This window comes from Cloeon dipterum, chromosome X, assembly GCF_949628265.1.
Source record: "Cloeon dipterum chromosome X, ieCloDipt1.1, whole genome shotgun sequence".
Taxonomy (NCBI): Eukaryota; Metazoa; Arthropoda; class Insecta; order Ephemeroptera; family Baetidae; genus Cloeon; species Cloeon dipterum.
In genome coordinates, this window is record NC_088790.1 from 32,413,988 (window position 1) to 32,434,957 (window position 20,970).

Sequence of the window (20,970 nt, forward strand, 5' to 3'; positions counted from 1 at the left end):
AAAAATTCTTATCCAGAAAACCTGTTGAAAATAAAGAAGACGAAATGGAAAGAATTCTAAAAAAATTAGAAGAATTAGGATTTTCTGGTAAGTAAATCAACAAAAAGTCTTAACAGTGCGTAAGACGTTCGAAACATTTTTAAAAGTTCCCCTTTTGTCAGATGACATTCTTTCCCATTGTATTCCGTTGATGAAATCTCAAGTAAATTCTTTGCACTTCCTGCATTCTCTAATCTTTTCCGTCTTTGTAAAAAAAATGCTAAATATTTTTTTTATAGATGACTCTTCGTTTGATAAAGTTTGGGTGCATCTCGTCGATGAATTGAAAGTTCCTGGTCCAAATACGAATGGACAAAATTTGGAAACTGTTGCAAATATGATTCTGAAAATTAAGACAGAGACTCTTTGCTTTTTCCCAATTGTGGAATTCTTCGAGGGAAATTCCAAATCCATGATTCAGGTAAAACCATTCTCTTAATTTTGTTGTCCTTATTGAATTATCCTGAATGTTCAGATCCTGCAGAAAATCTCCGGAAAAAGAGAGATTACCGAGTTTCGATTCCTGAAAGATGATTCCATAAAAAATAAGGAAGAACGACTGCAACTCGATGAGTGGAACGACAACTCGTTGCCTGAAATATTGAAGAGTGACCTCGAACAAGTTCGAGTCGAACTAAAGAACATGAGAAACTTAAAGACCATAAAAATAGACGTATATCCTTTCTGTTTGAACGACCTGATGGATCTGTGTGAAAATCTACCCTTTCTTTCGACTGTTGAAGTCGTTTTAAATCATGATATTGATTTAGGCGTGGTTCGATCTAAACTAGTTAGGAGCAGCATGGGGCGTTTGCGAATCTTCGAATACGATGCCAACGTCAGGAACAATTTATACGACATTTCCATTTTTGAACACACTTTGGACGTATTCTTCATAATCTCGCTGCCCCGAGTTAAAACCTTGGGAAAACCCGGCCGCTACGTTGATATTGCGAGTTTTATAAATGCGATGGATGAATTTGATGAATCTAGTCTGACGCACATTGCGCATAAAATGACCGGACATATCACGCAGCCATTGAGCAGTTATTTCCCTAACCTCATTCACCTTCAGGTATGTTTTCAAAATTATAAATCAGAAAATGAATCCTAAAACAACAAATTTCAGATCGACTGGAGTCAGCAAACGGATGACCAGAGTTACAAATTTTACGGATTCCTGATGTTTCCTAAGCTTGCGTATCTCACTTTGATCAAAATTCCCAAACTCGACTATCTCTGGAGTTTCACGCTGGCCTACAGGGAAAAACGGCTGTCGCACTTGACCGTGGATTTCAAGAGCAGTCAGAGTCTCAGCATGGAAACCTTTCAGGGGTTGTACATGACGTTGCGGAAGCTGGCTGTGGGTGTCATCACGCCCCTGGTCGGAGGAAACTCGGTCTGGAGTCTGGAAAAGTTTAAGTCCCTCAAAGAGCTGGAAATTTATTTTGCTGTCAACAGGTTCGTTACTGTATTTATGGGTTTAAATTTAATTGCCCTTAAAATTTTAATTTATCGATTTTCAGGGATTCCGGAGAGGCTATTTGTGTAGTGCCAATCTGCAGCCTATTTTTGGCACCAAACCTGGAGAAAGTGAGGCTGTTGGGACAACTCTCGGTCGATGCCGAACATTTGCAACAAGTATATAACCGGATTGTCATTTTTCAGAATATTTTAACAAAAGTCAATCATTTCGAGATGCAATTAGTTCGGGAGCGATCGGCAACTATAGATCATATCCGAAAAACGGAACTCGATAAAAAAGGGAAGCTTTGCAAGAGAATTACACAGTTTTACAAGAACAAAGGTTTGATTGCGAGTATCAAATTTGTTGTTCTTGATAGCTCTTAGTAAGACTTACCAAGCTAACAATCCCCCCTTCCTCCAGATGACTTGAAATTCAATATTTTCTCGGATGAGCAAATGGTTTTTCTAATTTTACGCTTCAAGAATTTGTGTTTGTGTAAGAAACCTGCGTGATTCAGCGTTACTAGTTTAAATTTTAATAGCAAGAGATAACGAACAAATGTACATACCTCACATAGACGACCTCTTTTGCTTTCTCAGCATTTTCCAATATTTATTGAGTTTGAAATCTTTAGATTTCTCAACAATTTCTAAATTTTGTATTGGAAAAATGATGTGACTACAAACATAATGTATATAAGTTTTTATATTAAACAAATTTATGTAATTTATACCTAGATGATTTAATTTTAATTAAACCTGAATAAACTAAAAGTTAAATTCCTAAATGAGGCAGTTTTTCAGGTCTTGAATGAAGAGGAATTTGCGTGCGTTGAAGATATTCAAGATACACATCAATTTTCTATGAGATGTTCCAATTTTTGTAGATATTAAGGAACTCTTTTTCCACTTATATTATTCACGTGCCTTCCTCAATCTTTTATTGGAGATTTTAAAGGACTAAACACAAAATTCATTATTTTTATTCTAAGTTCAGCTTTCGGTAGTTAAAATGTTTTCCTCTTTCAACGAAAATGTGTAATCATGTGTGGCCCGGCTTATCAGTAGACGAAAAACGTTTAAAAGGAAACTGAATAACACATTTCTTGGCACTTGGACGCATCAACACGAACAAATTGGAAGTCTCTTTCAATTGTGAGCAGTTTACGATGTCTACGGTGGACGCAGTGCAGCTGACCAAGAAGCGGCTCCAAAATCTGCGAAGGAAAAGCCTCGGTTTGCAGCAACTGGCAGTTCGAATAATTTCGAAGCAACTGACATTTTATTTAACCAATCCTGATGAGCTCAAGAAACTGAAGAGTTTGCGTGAGTATACGTTTTGATTCGAATATTCGAAGGACATCAGTTTGTTCATCATTTGCAGCTGGCGCTTTGCGAGACAAAATTTTGCAAGTTTTAATGAAGATGAGATGTTTGGACGTGCAGGGTCGGGAAATGGAATTCGAAATTTTGAAAAAGATCTTCCCTTTGCTGCTAAGCCCAAGAACCCGCTACATCGAGTTGAGCGGCATTTTGTCCTTTTGTCCTGGCCGGTATGAAGACGGAAAAGTTGAAAAGGCATTATCACAATCATAAACGTGAAGTGAAAACATATTTATACTTTTGTTGTTAGGTGACGCAATGGTGCGTCCAACTTTTGAAACAAATAGAAAGTCGAGCTCCACAAATCGAGACTCTTATCATAAAGGGAAACAAACAATTTTGCAAAGGGGGGAGTCCGTATGATTGTACATATTTAGAACCTGTTGTGTTTAATCAGCAAATGGTGCAATCACTGATGAAAATGCGAAACTTAAACAGGCTAACAGCCAACTTTTTTTGCTTTCATTTATCCGATTTGCTTAAAATATGCAAAAATCTTTCAAGACTAGAGTACATCAATGTCGATTCGATAAATCATAGGAGCATGGACGAGCCACTCCGTGAAGAAATATCAAGCAGTTTTTGCAACCTGAAAGAATTGATTTTCGAACACTGGCGTAGTTATGACAACGATTTGATGGGTCGTTTGTGCACCAGAAATCTTGCAAACATCGAAGTACTTCAATTTGATCCAAACGAAATAGCGGAGTGGATTAGCGGGGGAATAAATACCAATAGATATCGTAGTTTGGACTTCCCTGGATTCTCAAATCTGCGAAATATTTGTGTGGACCAGTTTAGTGCAGTTGAAGAATTGCCCAATTTATTTCCAAAAGTGACCTGTCTCATGGTAAGTAATTGCTAATTTTTGAACTAACTGATTGATTTAAGATGATTTTTAATCCTGACATGAGGATAAACATATTTCACACCGCTTTAAACAGTATTTTGTTTTTTATAAAAGGTTGAAAATATTTCAAGTGCCTCTATGGCGAAAAAAGTGATGCCAAAATTCGACAACATAAGGCAGCTTCATTTGGTGAATTCCCTCGGCAGCGATGTGATTGAAAAGTATTTGACTAACTACGGACAAAATCTGCAATCACTTGAATTGGGAGCCTTTTTTACATTGATAAAAATAGATTTGGAATTGATTTTCAAGTGCTGCCCGAAACTTGAAAAATTGTCACTGCTCAGCGTGTGTTTCGAAGCTACAGAATCAAAAATAGAATTTTTTGCGGAGCTGAAGGAACTCGAATGGGCTGACGCGTAAGTACCATAGACGACTTGCTCTGTAAATATTAAACTGATTTAAAAAAATAAAGTCGTGATTGCAGTCGTCTTAATGGATTACCTCGTAATGGACCTCGTTTGCCACAATGCAACGCTTTGTCCATTTTATCAGCTCCGAAACTGGAAAAGGTCAAGTTGCAAGCGGGGATTTTCAACGAAAATGATGTCTTGACTCTCAACTCTTTGATTCAAGAAAAGCGGATTTTCAAAAACCTAAACACTTTGCACGTCTTTTTTAGACAATCAGTCAATGAAGCATTGGCAAATTTTTTAAAGAGTGCGTGTGCATATCTTCCGAAACTAACTGATTTCAAGTAAGAAGAAAGTTGTTTTGTTCGCACTTTATTGAAAACATTTTTCTCTTTTCAGATTCGGAAAAAGGTTGAAATATGAAGATTTGCCTCCGGCTTGCCAATCGACTCCACTCAGAGATACCGAAGCTTGTATTTCTGAGTTGATTAGTGTTTTTGAAAACGAAAATTAACCAAATAAACCAGGAGAATGTTATTTCCTTCTTGCAGAACTTGGGTTAACTTTAATTTTAAATTTTTTACTATAATATATTTTATTTTTTCAGAACCCAACTGTGCAACAGTTTTTTAGACTAATTAATAATTAATTTTATATTTGAATCGATGTGTTTAAATGCCATGAAATGTGTTATGCAATTTCTTTTTAAACGTTTTTTCCCTGCCCCAACATATGATTACTTATTTCCATGAACATTTGAAACTTATTATTAAAATAATACTCAAGATAAACTTTCTTCCAAACTCGGCTTCAGGTATAAAACTCGAAAAATTCCTGAAATTTACGAAGGTTTTAAAATAGCTAAATAAAAAACCCAATTTCCTAAGAGCGCTTATCGAAACTTTGAGATGTTTTTCTTGCTTATCGACTAGCGACTGCGACTGCTGATTATTCACACGTATTTTATCAACGCACCAATCGACAGATTGGATGAGCAAACTTTGCACATTATGTAAGCGCAGCCTCGAGTGCTCCGAATTCGTCTCTTCGCTCTGTTAGATACTAAAGAGGAAAATCAACTTGCTTCTGCCTAGAAATTGCCAGAAAATTTATACAGTAGCGAAATCACCGGGGGCCGGATTCACGCGACGCGCAGATATTGGCGTCTGGTAGAGAACGGCGGGAAAATCATTTACTAACAGCTGATTAGCCCGGTAATTGGTGAATCAACCGTTAGATGGCACTCCAGGCCAACGGAAATGTAACAAAATGCGTGGGAATTAAATGTTTAGATCGGCACGCCTCTTTTTCGACGCTTCTGATTGGCCGACTGGACTGTCTCCTTTAATTTCAACGCCATTTTCACTTTTAACCGGCGGGAAACCAACACAGATCGCAATACGGGCCTCCGGTGGGAATTTAAACTGCGCAGATGGTTTTAATTTGGGTCACGCATGCGCAGTAGTATGTTTCAGCATCCCTGTGAGATTTAGAAGCGATGTGAACATACTGCGCATGCTTGAGATGTGCACAAATTTACTGCGCAGCTTCAACAAAGATCATCCTCTTAACTAGCTGAAATTTCTTTTTATGTTCTAAAAGATAACACCATGTCTATTTTTTATATTTTGTCATGCGACGAAAGAATGTGATTGATTGGCCTTATCGCGATATGGAAATTATAAAAGAAGCCGAAAGCCGAGTGCGTGGACACTTTTTTGTGAAGATGCGTGCTGTGGCGGTTGTCGTCGTTTTGGCGTTGGTGGTCGCGTTGGTCGCGGGCCAGGATCGCGTGTTGCCGCGCCTCATCGACCAATTTCCCCTCGGACATCCCGCCTTCGTGCAGCTGTACGCCACGGAACGAGACGTCGACCCCCTCGACAAATACACCCTCTACATCTCCAACTTTGATCCGCTCGCCGTGCTCCAGGTGCGAAAATAATTATCATTACGTAATAATTTGTTTATTTGATTTAATGCGAATTAATTTTGATTTATAATTTCATTCATAGTTCATAAAAATAATTTCATATTTTTTCAATTTAAGGGGATTGCAGAGGGATTTTTATAATTTATTATTCAAAGCAAAATTATTCTACAGTCATAAATAAATCAAAACTCCCGATTGAAAATTGTGATAAATAATTAAATAAAAATTAAATTATATAATTTTTTTATTGTTTCAAAACGTTCCCAAAAGAAAAAATAGAGATTGAATTTTTTCCACGAATATTTTCTCATAAAATAAAGCTCGATTATCCGGGGAATTTGGTCCATAACAGAATATGTCACGTTTTCTGCCAGCTGAGTTTGCGGCATACCTAATATGCAGACGCGAGTTTAATTAAAACCGCACGAGTCACGAGGAAACTGAAGCAAAAAGCTGGAATATTTGTGTTTCAGAGGGACGACATTTACCTGCTGCGCTCGCCAGGACGGCAGCTGAACGACGTGGCCAACTGGGCACCCACCCTGATCGACAAGGAAAACTACTGGCCCAACGATGTCAATTTCATGCCAAGTGAGATCCAAACTTTGTTACAGAATTCCAGCTGAGAAGCGGAGATTAATTTTAATTTTAAAAATAGTCTTTGATGAAGTTTCTGAGCTCGCCAATCGATTCTCGAAGGTCGAAAAAGCTAAAATGGATGTTTTTCCGTTGAAAAGTGCAGCGTGTACTCCGCCGTGGCTTATACTTTCTTCATTTGTTGCCACGCAAAAACACGTTTCCATTTTATTTGCTCGGAACGAGAGGATGAGCGTTTTTAAAATCATAATTCGGTAAATTTCAGGCAGTGTTGTGGGACGCGAAGGCGTCGTCTGGACGTCCGGTTTCTTGGTGCCAGGCAAGCAGTCCGGAGCCCTCAACATTTATTTCACCGACGTCGACCCCGTGGAAAGAGCCGGAAACATCGCTTCACTTGACGTAATTCCCTTGTATTAATTAAAGACCGTCTTTGACAACGTTTCTGAGCCCACCAATCGATTCCTGAGGGTCGAATTAGGTGAAATGGACGTTTTTTCCGTTAAAATCTGTGTAGCGCGACGTGCAAACTTTTTTCCCGCCAAAACAAATGAATGCGAGAAATGCGCATGCGTGAGAGCTGGCTGGATCTGCCAAAGAAATCATTCGTACAGGTGGTCCCTCTGTAAGTGCTCAAACCAACTGTCACGAATGCGCACTTCTCGCATTAATTTTTTGGCGGGAAAAAAATTCGCACGTCGCGCTGCATTTTTTTAACGGAAAAAACATCCTTTCTGACTAATTCGACCCTCAGGAATCGATTGGTGAGCTCAAAAAACTCGTCAGACATGGTCTTAAATAATAAAAATATTTTTATTATTTTTTTTCTCTCATAGGAGCTTGCGTTTTCGTACCACCGCGTGGTTTGGTACGACGTGAACAAGGACGGCCTGTTGGACGCCGTGACCGCCAGGTTCCATCTGCCGACCTTAGGCGCGCCGACCTACGACCTTTTGTGGCTGGAAAACCCTGGCAACGGCGTGTACGAGGGCTGGACGCAGCACCTGATTACCTCCGGGCCCGACGTCCACTTCCGGTTGACCACCCTGCAGGCCGCCGGACAGGACTTTACCGTCCTGGTTGTCGGCGAGTTCTTCACCGAACGCCTCGTCCTCTACTACGCCGCCGACGGCTCCGACTCCTTCCTCAGCGACCCCTCCACCGTGAGTTAAAATCCTTGCCTGTTAAAGACCTTCCTTAGGTCACGCGACCTGATAACCTGATTAATTCCAATTTCTTTAAAATAATCAATTTATTTTTGTTTAAAACCAGATTCTGTCTGTGGTGATTGACGACGTGAACGTGGGCCAAATCTTCGACCTGGAGGTCGGCGACCTGAACCTGGACGGCAAACCTGAGCTGACGGTGTGTGGCTACAACCACACTCTGGGCAACGTGTTTGTTTTCCCCGTGCCGGACGACTTCCGGTCGGATCCGTGGGAGCGAATCGTGATCGCCGACAATTTCAAGGCCAACCCGATCATCGGGGGCCAGTCCATGACCCCCGGCGCCCCCCACGCCTTCTACAAGGGCCTCCAGCACCAGCAGTCAGGGTAAATTCATGCACCCAGGCAAATGACGTGCTTTTATATTAATTTTTGATTAATTTTAGAGATAAACCGTACGTGTTCGTGTCCGGCGACGACGACGGGAAGCATTACATTTTGGAACCTGTGAGCCAGGACCCTGCCGACTGGACCTACAACAAACACCTGCTGGTCGACACCGGTGCCACCACCACAGGTATACGATTTTTTTTAAATTTAATTTTTATTTTTTTAATTATTTTCTGCCCAGGCAAATATGCGATTGCCGATTTGGACAACGACGGCTTCACTGACATCGTGGCTGCCGGCTACACCGCCAATGAGGTTTACGTCTACACCTACTCAGAGTTTCCATAGAAAGTGTTTGAGTCTATGATAAATAATAAGAATTAAAGTCAATTCTGTTGGTTTAATTTAAATACAAATATTTATAGAGATTTGTTCAGAATGTCGGTGGGAAGAGGACAAAAACTAAAATAAGAAAAGAGGAAAGGAGACTTTTGTGCCTGGGCAAATTTACGCGAGCCTACTCAATACGAAGCAGCGCGGTGGCGGTGCGAATTAATATAGAGAAAATATTATATGAAATTGCACCGCCAGCGGAGAGACACTTTAATTAAAGTCGGTTGCGTCGGGCGCTTTCACCAACCAACGACGCAAAAAGGCTCTAATTATTAAAATTAAAGAAATATAATTAAGTGTCTCCTTTAACAAATAATTAAAAAAATATCAGTAGCTAAATTGTGCCACAAGTTTGATTAATCAAAGAGTGTTTATCGAAAAACTGGAATCACGAGAACACAATAGGCACGGCCGTTTGATTCTTATCCAAAAGCGACGGCTGATTATTCACGCGTCTGTTATCAAAACTAATCTACTACAGATTACAGTATTTGAGCAAACTTTGAACATTATGCAAACGCTAAGCTCCACTGCTCCATATTCGTTAGCTGTCAATTTGCTGCCTTTCTCCCTGAATCCGCATTTTTTTAATAATAAAATACATATAAATAAATTGATTATATAATAAATTTAACTTTATTTTATGTTTAAAAATAATTTAAGTACATATTTTAAGCCGCCCACGACGGTCTAGCTAACAATGTGTTATCTCCCTCTTGAGGACGGAATAACCAGCACTGGCGGACACCGACATATTAACAGACTTTGAATTTGAGGTCAAGATAATCAGAAAGTAGGCGCAAAACTTAATTTATTAAGAACGAAAATATTTATTTCTTTATTTTTGGTATTTTTTACCATATAATATGTATTCGATTGGAATTAATGTGTAATGAAAATATTTAAGTATGTCTTCCTCTCAATCTTCTCTATTGAAGATTTTTAAGATAAATTATCATAAATATAATTAAATATGTGAATAAGAAATAATGGATAAATAGTAAAATGATGAATAAAAATTCCTAATATACTAAAATTACCTAATGTTTTATTGAGCTAATTTTAAAACCTTGGTAAATATCAGGAATTGTTCGAATTTTATATCTCAAGCCGAGTTTGGAAGAAATTTATCGCGCTAAGAAATGCGAAGAATCGTTGCATTTGGTGTTCTAAAAATTCTTATCGTTTTTTTGTTGCCTGCTTTCGGAAATTTCTGCCTCTGCATTGTAATGATTTAATACATAGTACAAATGTTTGTTAAAAACGAGGGTAAAAAGTCTTTTATTTAGAAATATCACTGATTTTAATTTTGTTTTACCAAGAATGGTTTATAACTGAATTGGGTGTGGAGTATGACACGCAACAAATAACATAGTAGGATAGGAGGAAAAATTAAAATAAAACATTACATTTCTCTTAATTTACTGCAATTTTATCAATTGACAAGAAATGTGTGATTGAATTACCTTTTAAACATTATTCTCTTGCCACATGACTGCTTCTTTCCGTGAATAATTTAATTACCCCAAAAAATTTAGTATCGAAATGATGAAATTTGAACAAAACATATTTTTATTAGTTTTAAATTATTTTAATTTTAAATTGTCCGCCTTATCTGTGCAAATTAGCAACCAAAATGAACGATGTAAATCTTTTTGGCAGGACATGAGCGCATCAAATGAAACTACTGGCCCCATTTGTAAATATTAATTAAAAAGAATTTTCTCAGGGTTTTGTCGCGTCTGCACTCTTTAATTAACTTCATGGACGACTTAAAATTAATTTATTTTTAAAAATATTAATTAAAAAGTATTTTTTAGGCTTTTGTCGCGTCTTCACTCTTTAATTCACGTTTCCGTAGAGAAAATCGTGTAAACTATTTCCCGTGATTTTTAATTGCGACCCTGAGTCCCTGAAATAGCGAATTAATTAAATTCCCGCATCGGAAATCATTTTTATTTACTTCAGATTGATTAAATAAATATCTTAAATACTTTCCAGTTGAGAAAATCGTGTAAACTAGTTCCCGTGATTTTTAATTGCGACCCTGAGTCCCTGAAATATTCAATGAATTAAATTCCCGCATCGGCAAACGATTTTATTTACTTCAGATTGATTAAATAAATATCTTAAACACATTCCAGTTGAGAAAATCGTGTAAACTAGTTCCCGTGATTTTTAATTGCGACCCTGAGTCCCTGAAATAGCGAATTAATTAAATTCCCGCATCGGAAATCATTTTTATTTACTTCAGATTGATTAAATAAATATCTTAAACACATTCCAGTTGAGAAAATCGTGTAAACTAGTTCCCGAGATTTTTAATTGCGACCCTGAGTCCCTGAAATATTCAATGAATTAAATTCCCGCATCGGTAAACGATTTTATTTACTTCAGATTGATTAAATAAATATCTTAAATACTTTCCAGTTGAGAAAATCGTGTAAACTAGTTCCCGAGATTTTTAATTGCGACCCTGAGTGCCTAAAATATTTAATTAATTAAATTCCTGCATCGGAAATATATTTTATTTACTTCAGATTGATTAAATAAATATCTTAAACACTTTCCAGTTGAGAAAATCGTGTAAACTAGCTCCCGAGATTTTTAATTGCGACCCTGAGTCCCTGAAATATCGAATTTATTAAATTCCCGCATCTGAAATCGATTTTATTTACTTCAGTTTGTTTAAATAATTATTTTAGACACGTTTCCGTCGAGAAAATCGTGTAAACTAGCTCCCGTGATTTTTAATTGTGAACCTGAGTCCCTGAAATAGCGAATTTATTAAATTCCCGCATCGGAAATCATTTTTATTTACTTCAGATTGATTAAATAAATATCTTAAACACATTCCAGGTGAGAAAATCGTGTTAACTAGTTCCCGTCATTTTTAATTGCGACCCTGAGTGCCTTAATTATTTAATTAATTAAATTCCCGCATCGTTAAACGATTTTATTTACTTCAGTTTGTTTAGATAAATATCGTAGACACATTCCATTCGTGAAATTGTGTAAACTATTTCCCGTGATTTTTAATTGCGGCCCTGAGTAACTGAAATATTTAATTAATCAAAACACCAATCTCAAATTATTATTGCTATCAAATGTAATCGATTTTATTGTATTATATTATACCTCTCGTGTGTGATTTATAAAAAACAACTCATTCAATAAGAATTTAATTTAAAACTATTAAAAATATGTTTTGTTTAAATTTCATCATTTCGATGCTAAATTTTGTGGGGTAATTAAATTGTTCGCGGAAAGAAGCAGACATGTGGCAATGGCAAGAGATTATTGTTTAAAAGGTAATTGATTCACGCATTTCTTGTCACTTGATAAAATTGCAGTAAATTAAGAGAAATGTAATGTTTTATTTTAATTTTTCCTCCTATCCCACTATGTTATTTGTTGCGTGTCAACTTTTCTCTTTCTACATACTCCACACCCAAATCAATTAAAAACCGTTCTTGGTAAAACAAAATTAAAATCAGTGATATTTCTAAATAAAAGACTTTTTAACCTCGTTTTTAACAATCTTTTGTACTATGTATTAAATCATTACAATGCAGAGGCAGAAATTTCCGAAAGCAGGCAACAAAAGGGACGATAAGAATTTTTAGAACACCAAAAAATGCAACATACTTCGCATTTCTTAGCGCGATAAATTTCTTCCAAACTCGGCTTGAGATATAAAATTCGAACAATTCCTGATATTTACCAAGGTTTTAAAATAAGCTAAATAAAACATTAGGTAATTTTAGTATATTAGGAATTTTTATTCATCATTTTACTATTTATCCATTATTTCTTATTCACATATTTAATTATATTTATGATAATTTGTCTTAAAAATCTTCAATAGAGAAGATTGAGAGGAAGACATACTAAAATATTTTCATTACATATTAATTCCAATTATATACATATACGGTAAAAAATTACCAATATCCAGCATAAATAAATAAACATTTCCGTTCTTAATAAATTAAGTTTTGCGCCTAAATTCTGATTATGTTGACCTCGATTTTCTTTGCCTCTTTCCTGTAGGCACGCAAGTCAGATTTTATACTGTCGCATTCTGGCGTTGAATGACGATCAACGCCGTCGAAATTGCCACAAACGATATATTTATTTGAAATCGACTCATTCTCACACAGTTCCAATTCAAAACAGTTCACTTTCTTCAGGATTTTCTGCTCTTTAACCAAAATCATGGTGCTTGCCAATTCTTCAAGAGTGGCGGGAACTCCAATCATCCTCACTTCTTCCAGATTCGGCGCTGATAGGATATTCGAGAGCGGAATATAAGCGTTTCTGTTGCTGTAAAAATTAATTTTATAAATAAATTAATTAAAATATTGCTAAAAATGCAGACCTTTCATTCGAAAACTCCAATTCCAGCTCTTTGAGCGAATAATTAGAGGAAAAAGACCAATCCTTCTCAGTCATCGGCATTTCGACGTCGAGGTGGCGCAAGGAAAGCTGTTCCAGCGTCTCACATCGCATGAAAAGATACCCGAAAAAAGATTGCAAATCTAGTATCACAGTTTTAAGGTCTAGGGTCAGGTGCGTCAGGCGCTCTCCGTAGAAGAATAAAAATTCTCTCAAATCTACTCTACTGAACTCGGTCAAAATTAGATTTTTCAAATTCGGAAAATCGGTCAGCCTGGTTTTTTCATATTTTAGGCTTGGATCATCACTTCGCTTGATCTGAAATAGCACAAATGACTTAAAACCATTGTTAAAAGAAGTATTTTAAACGCGTACATGCATTCTTGTGGCGTCACGGAATTTAGAGAGCGCCAGAACATCACGGTCGAGTTGGATCGTCAAGTGCGTCAGTTTACTCTGGCCAGAGTCAGGCAAAGCTTCATAGTCCAACAATGTCGGCAGCATGTCCACGAATTGCTCGGGTTCTCCCAAAAGTCTTAAATTGGGCAGATGACGGACGCACCAGAGGGTTAAAGAGTCTCGGAACTCGCTGTCGTATGAAATGGGTTTAAATTGGAAAACATCCAAACCACCAAAAGCCTCGAGAACTAAAGTTATGTCATCGATTTTAAAATTAGTCTCGGGTTTTATTTGGAAGAAAAGATTCTTCAGTCGGGGCAGCTCTCTGCAAAGTTCCACCAACGTGGAAAAGGAAATGGAAAACTGCTTAACACTTAGAGTCCTTAGGTGTTTCATCTTGGAAATTTCATTGAGAATTCCGTCTGGCATTTTTGTGCATAGAGCATTTCGCATTTTTGAAAATCCTACCATGATTTTGAAGACGCGCATATTTAATGCCTTAGAATTAATTTTTTTCAGAATCTGGAAGCGATAAAAAAATTATAACTCTGAAAAATAGGAAACTTATTTTATACTCACCTCTACTAGGAAGGGTGAATTTTGAGGAAATAAATTCAATACCATGGCAAATTCAATTTCCGTTAACAAGGGAGAAATTGCCGCTTCCAATGCTGCCTTTTTTTCATAACATTGAAAAGAAACGTATTTTTTTTGGATATAACGTCTTGACTCGCTCGACAAAGAATGCATTGGCTGCAAACATAAAAATCGTGATAATATTAAAAAAATGCAGTGGTATATCTCAAACTCAATAAACTTTCGACATTTTCATTTGCTGACGCCATCATGTTCTCTTCGGTTTATAAAAATTCTGGAATAATCTTTTACAAGACACGACCAATTTTGTTAAAGAAGAGCACGCACGACTTCCGTTCTCGGCGACACCTGATGAGAGAATATCATTGGGGAAAAGGCATCTTGATTCGTTATAGGTGAAGTAGAGGGGTTGAGAGGGAGAGGGAGGGAGAGAGAGAGAGAGAGGGGGGAGGGGTGCTGCCAGAGGGAATTTATTTTACAGGGACATTTTTGCTAAATAATCCTTTCGTTATACGTCCGGACAAAAAGTCAATAATAAAAAAGCTCTTCTTTTGTTCGTACTTCTGGGCATATGAAAACTAACAATAAAATGCTCTTTGAACTGCTCTCAACAGGAACACATAAGATTTAATTATTGCAAATACAAAGCTCAGTGACATAATATGCAATTAAGGGATTTATTCATCTCCGCTTAAGTTTTTTCAAACCAAAATTAAGAATATTACATTCTCCAGGTTTATTTGGTTAATTTTCGTTATCAAAAACGGCATTCATCTCAGAAACGGAAGCATCGACATCATTGAGTATAGTCGATTGGATTGTCAGCAGCGGGTCTTCAAATTTATATCTTCTACCGAATCTGCAAAAATAAAAATATTTTTATCGCAATAACATCAAATTAACGTACCGCACTCACTTGAAATCAGTTAACTTGGGAAGAAATGCACACGCACTCTTCAAAAAATTAGCAAAAGCTTCAGGAATTGCAAAATTAAAATAGACGTGCAAAGTGTGAAGGTTTTTTAAAATTCGTTTTTCTTGAATCAAAGAGTTTAGAATCGAAAGATCACTATCGTTCAAAAGTTTCACTTCCAACTTGACTTTTTCCAGTTTAGGCGCAGACAAAATATTGGACAATAACATGATTTGCAGATCAGGCCTACCACTCCTTCCAAAAGAAGAGGAATCGTAACTGTGCATTTGAAATATCTTAGTTTAATGATTACAGGGCTTTCGTGATACTTACAAATGAAATAACCATTCGAGTTCCTTCAGCTCCGCGAAAAATTCCATTTTTGGTGACGGCCAGTTATTTAAACACACGTTGAGCAGTGACAATTTTTCAAGTTTCGGACAAAACTTGAAAACAGATTCCAAATTTATTGTTGAATTTTCGAAATCGTTTCCCAAATAAATTGAATGCAGCTTTTGTCCGTAGGTGATCAAATAGTGCTCGTTAATAACGCTGCCATACACATTCCTCAAATGAAGCTGTCTAATATTGTTGTATTTTGGCATCATATCCTCTTCCAAACAACCAGTATTCGCAATCTTAAAAAATTACTGTTTAGTGAGGTGAAGCGAAGGCAGAAGGGTGTATGTTAAAATTAAGATTAAAAATCTAAAAAGAATCTAAAATTACCACAAGACAGGTGACTTTAGGAAACAATTTGGGCATTGCTTCAACTTCTTTTGCTTTATCCACATAGTCGACAATAACGTGTCGCATATTTGAGGCTCCAGGATAGTCCAAACCCTGATATCTATTACCATTTGTTCTTACGACAGTCCGAATCATTACTTTGTTTGGATCAAATTGAACCACTTCGATGTTTGGAAGGTTTCGGGTACACAAACAACCCAACCATTCAACACAGGGGTTTTCAAAAATAAATTCTTTTAAGTTGCTAAAACTGCTCAATACTTCTTCAGTGGTCGGCATGTCTTGGAAACGAATGGGAAAAGATAAATCGATATTCATGTACTGAAGACTCAAAAGATTTGTGCAAATTTTAAGCAAATCCAGAAAATTAATGGAATACAAGTTGACATTAAGCCTGTTTAATTTTTGCATTTTCATGAGTGATTGCACCATATCCTGATTGAACACAGCATATCTGAAATAAATTCCCTCTGTGTCAAAAGTATTGTTTCGGTTTATGACGAGAGTCTCCACTTGCGGAGCTCGAGTTTCTATTTGTTTCAAAAGTTCGACGCACCATTGCGTCACCTAAAATTAAATGTTTTTATTTTCACTTCACGTTTATGACTTTGACATTACCTTTTCAATTTTTCTGTCTTTATACCGGTCAGGACAAAAGGACAAAATTCCGTTCAACTCGATGTATCGGGTTCTTGCGCTCAGCAGAAATGGGAAGATCTCTTTCAAATTTACAAACTCCGTTTCCTGTCCCTGCACGTCCAAACATCTCTTCTTCATTAAAACTTGCAAAATCTTTTCTCGCAAAAGGGAAGCTGCAATTGATAAACTGATGTCGTTCAAATATTTGAAACAAAACGAATACTTACGCAAACCCTTCAGTTTCTCGAGTTCATCAGGATGCGCTCTGTAAAAGGTCAGATGCTTCGAAATGACTCGAACTGCCAGTTGCTGCAAACCGAAGCTTTTCCTTCGCAGATTTTGCAGCCGCTTCTTGGTCAGCTGCAACTCGTCCACCGGAGGGAACATGGTGAAATTTTCAAGCTGGACACAATTAAGAGAGAGTTCCAAATTGTTTGGATTGATGTGTTCGAATGCCAAGAAATGTGTTATTCAAATTCTTTTTAAATGATTTCTCCTGCCACATTGTGAACATTTAAATTCCCAAACTTATTATTAATATATAAAAATTAATTTGTACAAAACATATTTGTAGTTTTGAATTACATTCTTATCGAATGAGATGTTTTTATAAATCACATGCAGCAGTATAGGTACATATAATACAAATAGAAAATAACATTTGATAGCAATAATAATTTGATATTTGTGTCTTACGTACGGGAAAATAGAAGGTTGGAGATAACAAAGACCAACCAATTTCTATTAAGAACATATAGAGCTGTAAAATCTGATTCTGATCAAACACTCGAACTGAAATTGATTTAAAATAATTAATTACTAATTCTTTTGCGAAATGACAGCTGCAGACTCTTTTGTGCTTCGCTTGCATTTAATTGACACGTGCAACGATTAAACTAATTAAGCCGCTTTTTAAAACGATTTATTCTATCGAAATCTCACAAGGCATAGATGAAAACTAACAATAAAATGCTCTGCAGAGGCAAAAATGCTTTAATTGCGTATACGAAGCTGAATGTCATATACAATTCAGGGATTTTTTTTTCATCTCAGCTAATGTGTTATAAAAGAATAAGCAAGGTTTGATAATATTCTCCTGGCTTCTTTGGTTAATTTTCATTTTCGAAAACAGCATTCATCTCACAAATGGAAGCATAGTTTTCATTGAGTATGGTCGATTGGCTTGCTAGGAGCGGGTCTTCATATTTCTCTCTTCTACCGAATCTGCAAAGAGAAAAATGTTTTCATCGCACAGTAAAAGATCAAATCAATTTGCCACTCACTTGAAATCAGTTAATTTCGGAAGAATTGCACACGCACTCTTCAAAACATTAGCCAGATTTTCGTCCACATAAGAATGGAAATAGACGTGCAAAGTGTGTAGGTTTTTTAAAATTCTTTTTTCACGAATCAAAGAGTTTAGAATCAAGAGATCATCATGGTTCAAAAGTTTCACTTCCAACTTGACTTTTTCCAATTTGGGCGCCGACAAAATGTCGGACAATACCATGATTTGATTAAAATTCCCATACCTTCCCCCAAAAAGGGCTGAATCGTAACTGTGTGATAAAAATATCTTAGTTTATTGATTACAGGGCAATTGGTGATACTTACAAATTAAATACCCATTCAAGTTCTTTCAGCTCCGCGAAAGATTCAATTTTTGGTGACGGCCACTTTAAATTCACGTTGAGCAGTGACAATTTTTCAAGTTTCGGACAGTACTTGAAAACAGATTCCAATTTTACTGTTGAACTTCGCAAATCGTTTCCCAAATAAATTGAATGCAGCTTTTGTCCATAGGTGATCAAGTACTTCTCAAAAACGGAGCAGAGAGGATCATAAAAATGAAGCTGTGTAATATTGTCGAATTTTGGCATCCCTCTGACTCTCAATCTATCCGTTTTACTGATCTTTAAAAACAATACTGATTAGTGAGGTGAAGCGTATGCAGTTGGTGTATGTTTGAATTAGGATCAAATATTCAAATAATCGATGAGTTCCAAAAACTTACCGTGAGACAGGTGACTTTTGGAAATAATTTGAGCTTTGCTTCAACTTCTTTTGCTTTATCCTCAGGGTCCACAATAATATGTCGCACATTTGAGGTTCCAGGATAGTCCAAACCCTGATATCTATTGCCATTTATTCTAAAGTGGTTCAGATTCATCATTTTGTTCGGATCAAATTGAACCACTTCGATGTTTGGAAGGTTTCGGGTACACAAACTACCCAACCATTCAGAACAGGGGATTGCAAAAATAAATTCTTTCAAGTTGCTAAAACTGCTTAATACTTTTTCAGGGTCTGGCTTGTCTTTCCTCCTGGGATTCAATAACTCGACATTGATGTACTGTAGTTTAGAATTGTTTTTGCAAATTTTAAGCAAATCGATTAACTTAATGTAATACAAGTTGACTTGTAGCCTGTTTAAATTTTGCAAATTCATCAGTGACTGCACCATATCCTGATTAAACTTGGCCTTTCTTGAAATATAATAATGATGTCGTTCTGTGTCAAAAGGATTGTTTCGGTTTATGACGAGAGTCTCCACTTGCGGAGCTCGAGTTTCTATTTGTTTCAAAAGTTCGACGCACCATTCCGTCACCTAAAATTAAATGTTTTTATTTTCACTTCACGTTTATGACTTTGACATTACCTTTTCAATTTTTCCGTCTTTATACCGGTCAGGACAAAAGGACAAAATGCCGTTCAACTCGATGTAGCGGGTTCTTGGGCTCAGAAGCAATGGGAAAATCTCTTTCAAATTTTCAAACTCCACTTTCTGTCCTTGCTCGTCCAAACATCTCTTCTTCATTAAAACTTGCAAAATCTTTTCTCGCAAAAGGGCAGCTGCAATTGATAACCTGATGTCGTTCAAATATTTGAATCAAAACGAATACTCACGCAAACTCTTCAGTTTCTCGAGTTCATCAGGATGCGTTCTGTAAAAGGTCAGTTGCTTCGAAATCTCTCGAACAGCGAGTTGCTGCAATCCAAGGCTTCTCACTCGCAGATTTTGCAGCCGCTTCTTGGTCATCAGCTGCCACTCGTCCTGCATCGTAGCGATATGTTAAAATGGCACACAATTAAAAGATAGTTCCAAATTGGTTGGATTGATGCGTCCAAATGCAAAGAAATGTGTTATTCACTTTCCTTTTAAACGTTTTCCACCGCAACACGAATATACTTATTTCAGTGAACATTTAAAACCCCAAACTTATTATTAATATATAAACTAATTTATGCAAAACATTTTTTTGTTTTGAATTACATTCTTATCGAATGAGTTATTTTCATAAATCACACGCAGCAGAAGGTTATATATAACTCAAAAAAAGAACAATAATATTTGATAGAAATAATAATTTGATACTTGTGTTTTGAGGGAAAATAGAAAAGGATGCAAATAATAAAGACCGACCAATTTCTCATGTGAATATACGGTTGTAATCCAATCGGATACTGATCAAACATTGGAACTGAAATTGTTGTACAATAATTATTTACTAATTCTTTTATCAAGTGACAGCGAGCTGGACTCACAGGCAAGCGAGTCGAAAAATTAATAAACAAAATTAATTTAACTCTCGCTCTGCGGACCAACCAGCATATTTTTCGGCCTACCTCGAAAAAGAAAATTAATATTAAATTTTGGAGCTATGCGCAAAATATATTGAGGGACACACCAAAAAGCCATGCGCGTCATTTACTGCAAAATGAAGCAAAAGGTTTGCAACCCGGAGAGCAGGGCCGTGTTGAAAAAGCCAGCTCTACGCAGGCGTCCACCGAATAACGTTACGGTGGCACAGGAATAATATATTCTTCTTACCTAATTTATAACAATAACTTATTCAATATGTACGAAAATATATTATGAACAAATTAATTTATTTTAATAATAGGTTTGGGTATACTTAAAATGTTCACGAAAATAAGAAATCATGTGTGGGACAGGGGAAAAACGTTTAAAAGGAAATTGAATAACACATTTCTTGGCATTTGAAAGAATCGATACAATGGAATTCTTCCGAACAATCTTTTCTTGTGTGATATCTGAAAATGTCGCTACGATGCCTCCGGTGCAGGACGAGTTGACCCTGACGACCAAGAAGCGGCTCCAAAATCTGCGAAGGAGAAGCCTCGGTTTGGAGCAACTCGCGGTTCGAGAGATTTCGAAGCAACTGACATTTTATAGAAAACATCCTGATGAGCTCAAGAAACTGAAAAATTTGCGTGAGTATATTCGTTTGATTCTTATATTATTTGAACAACATCAGTTAATCTTTTGCAGCTGGCGTTTTGCGAGACAAAATTTTACAGGTTTTAATGAAGAAGAGATGTTTGGACAGTCAAGGACAGAAAATGGAGTTTGAAAATTTGAAAGTTTTCTTCCCTTTGCTGCTGAGCCCGAGAACCCGCTACATCGAGTTGAACGGTATTCTTTCCTTTTGTCCTGACCGGTATAAAAACGGCAAAATTGAAAAGGTATTACCACAATCATAAACGTCAAGTGAAAATATGTAATGTTAATTTTAGGTGACGGAATGGTGCGTCAAACTTTTAAAACAAATAGAAACACGGGCACCGCAAGTGGAGACTCTCGTCATAAACCGAAACAATCCTTTTTACACGTATTCTAATTATTT

General features: G+C 36.7%; 1 protein-coding gene across 1 annotated transcript; it reads left to right on the forward strand.

Annotated features, from left to right (window-relative positions):
- The first annotated feature begins 5,863 nt into the window (after positions 1-5,863).
- On the forward strand, positions 5,864-8,622 carry LOC135945626 (uncharacterized). The gene is made up of 7 exons (XM_065493426.1): positions 5,864-6,082; positions 6,556-6,673; positions 6,945-7,078; positions 7,513-7,839; positions 7,949-8,229; positions 8,289-8,419; positions 8,474-8,622. The coding sequence occupies exons 1-7, from the start codon at positions 5,879-5,881 to the stop codon at positions 8,578-8,580; spliced, it is 1,302 nt and encodes a 433-aa protein (XP_065349498.1). The 5' UTR covers positions 5,864-5,878; the 3' UTR covers positions 8,581-8,622.
- The last annotated feature ends 12,348 nt before the right edge of the window (positions 8,623-20,970 follow it).

Coding starts and splice junctions, on each gene's coding strand:
- LOC135945626 (XM_065493426.1), top strand. CDS start 5,879: ATGCGTGCTGTGGCGGTTGTCGTCGTTTTGGCGTTGGTGGTCGCGTTG. Junction 7,840..7,948: donor TCCTCAGCGACCCCTCCACC/GTGAGTTAAAAT, acceptor GTTTAAAACCAG/ATTCTGTCTGTGGTGATTGA. Junction 8,230..8,288: donor CTCCAGCACCAGCAGTCAGG/GTAAATTCATGC, acceptor GATTAATTTTAG/AGATAAACCGTACGTGTTCG.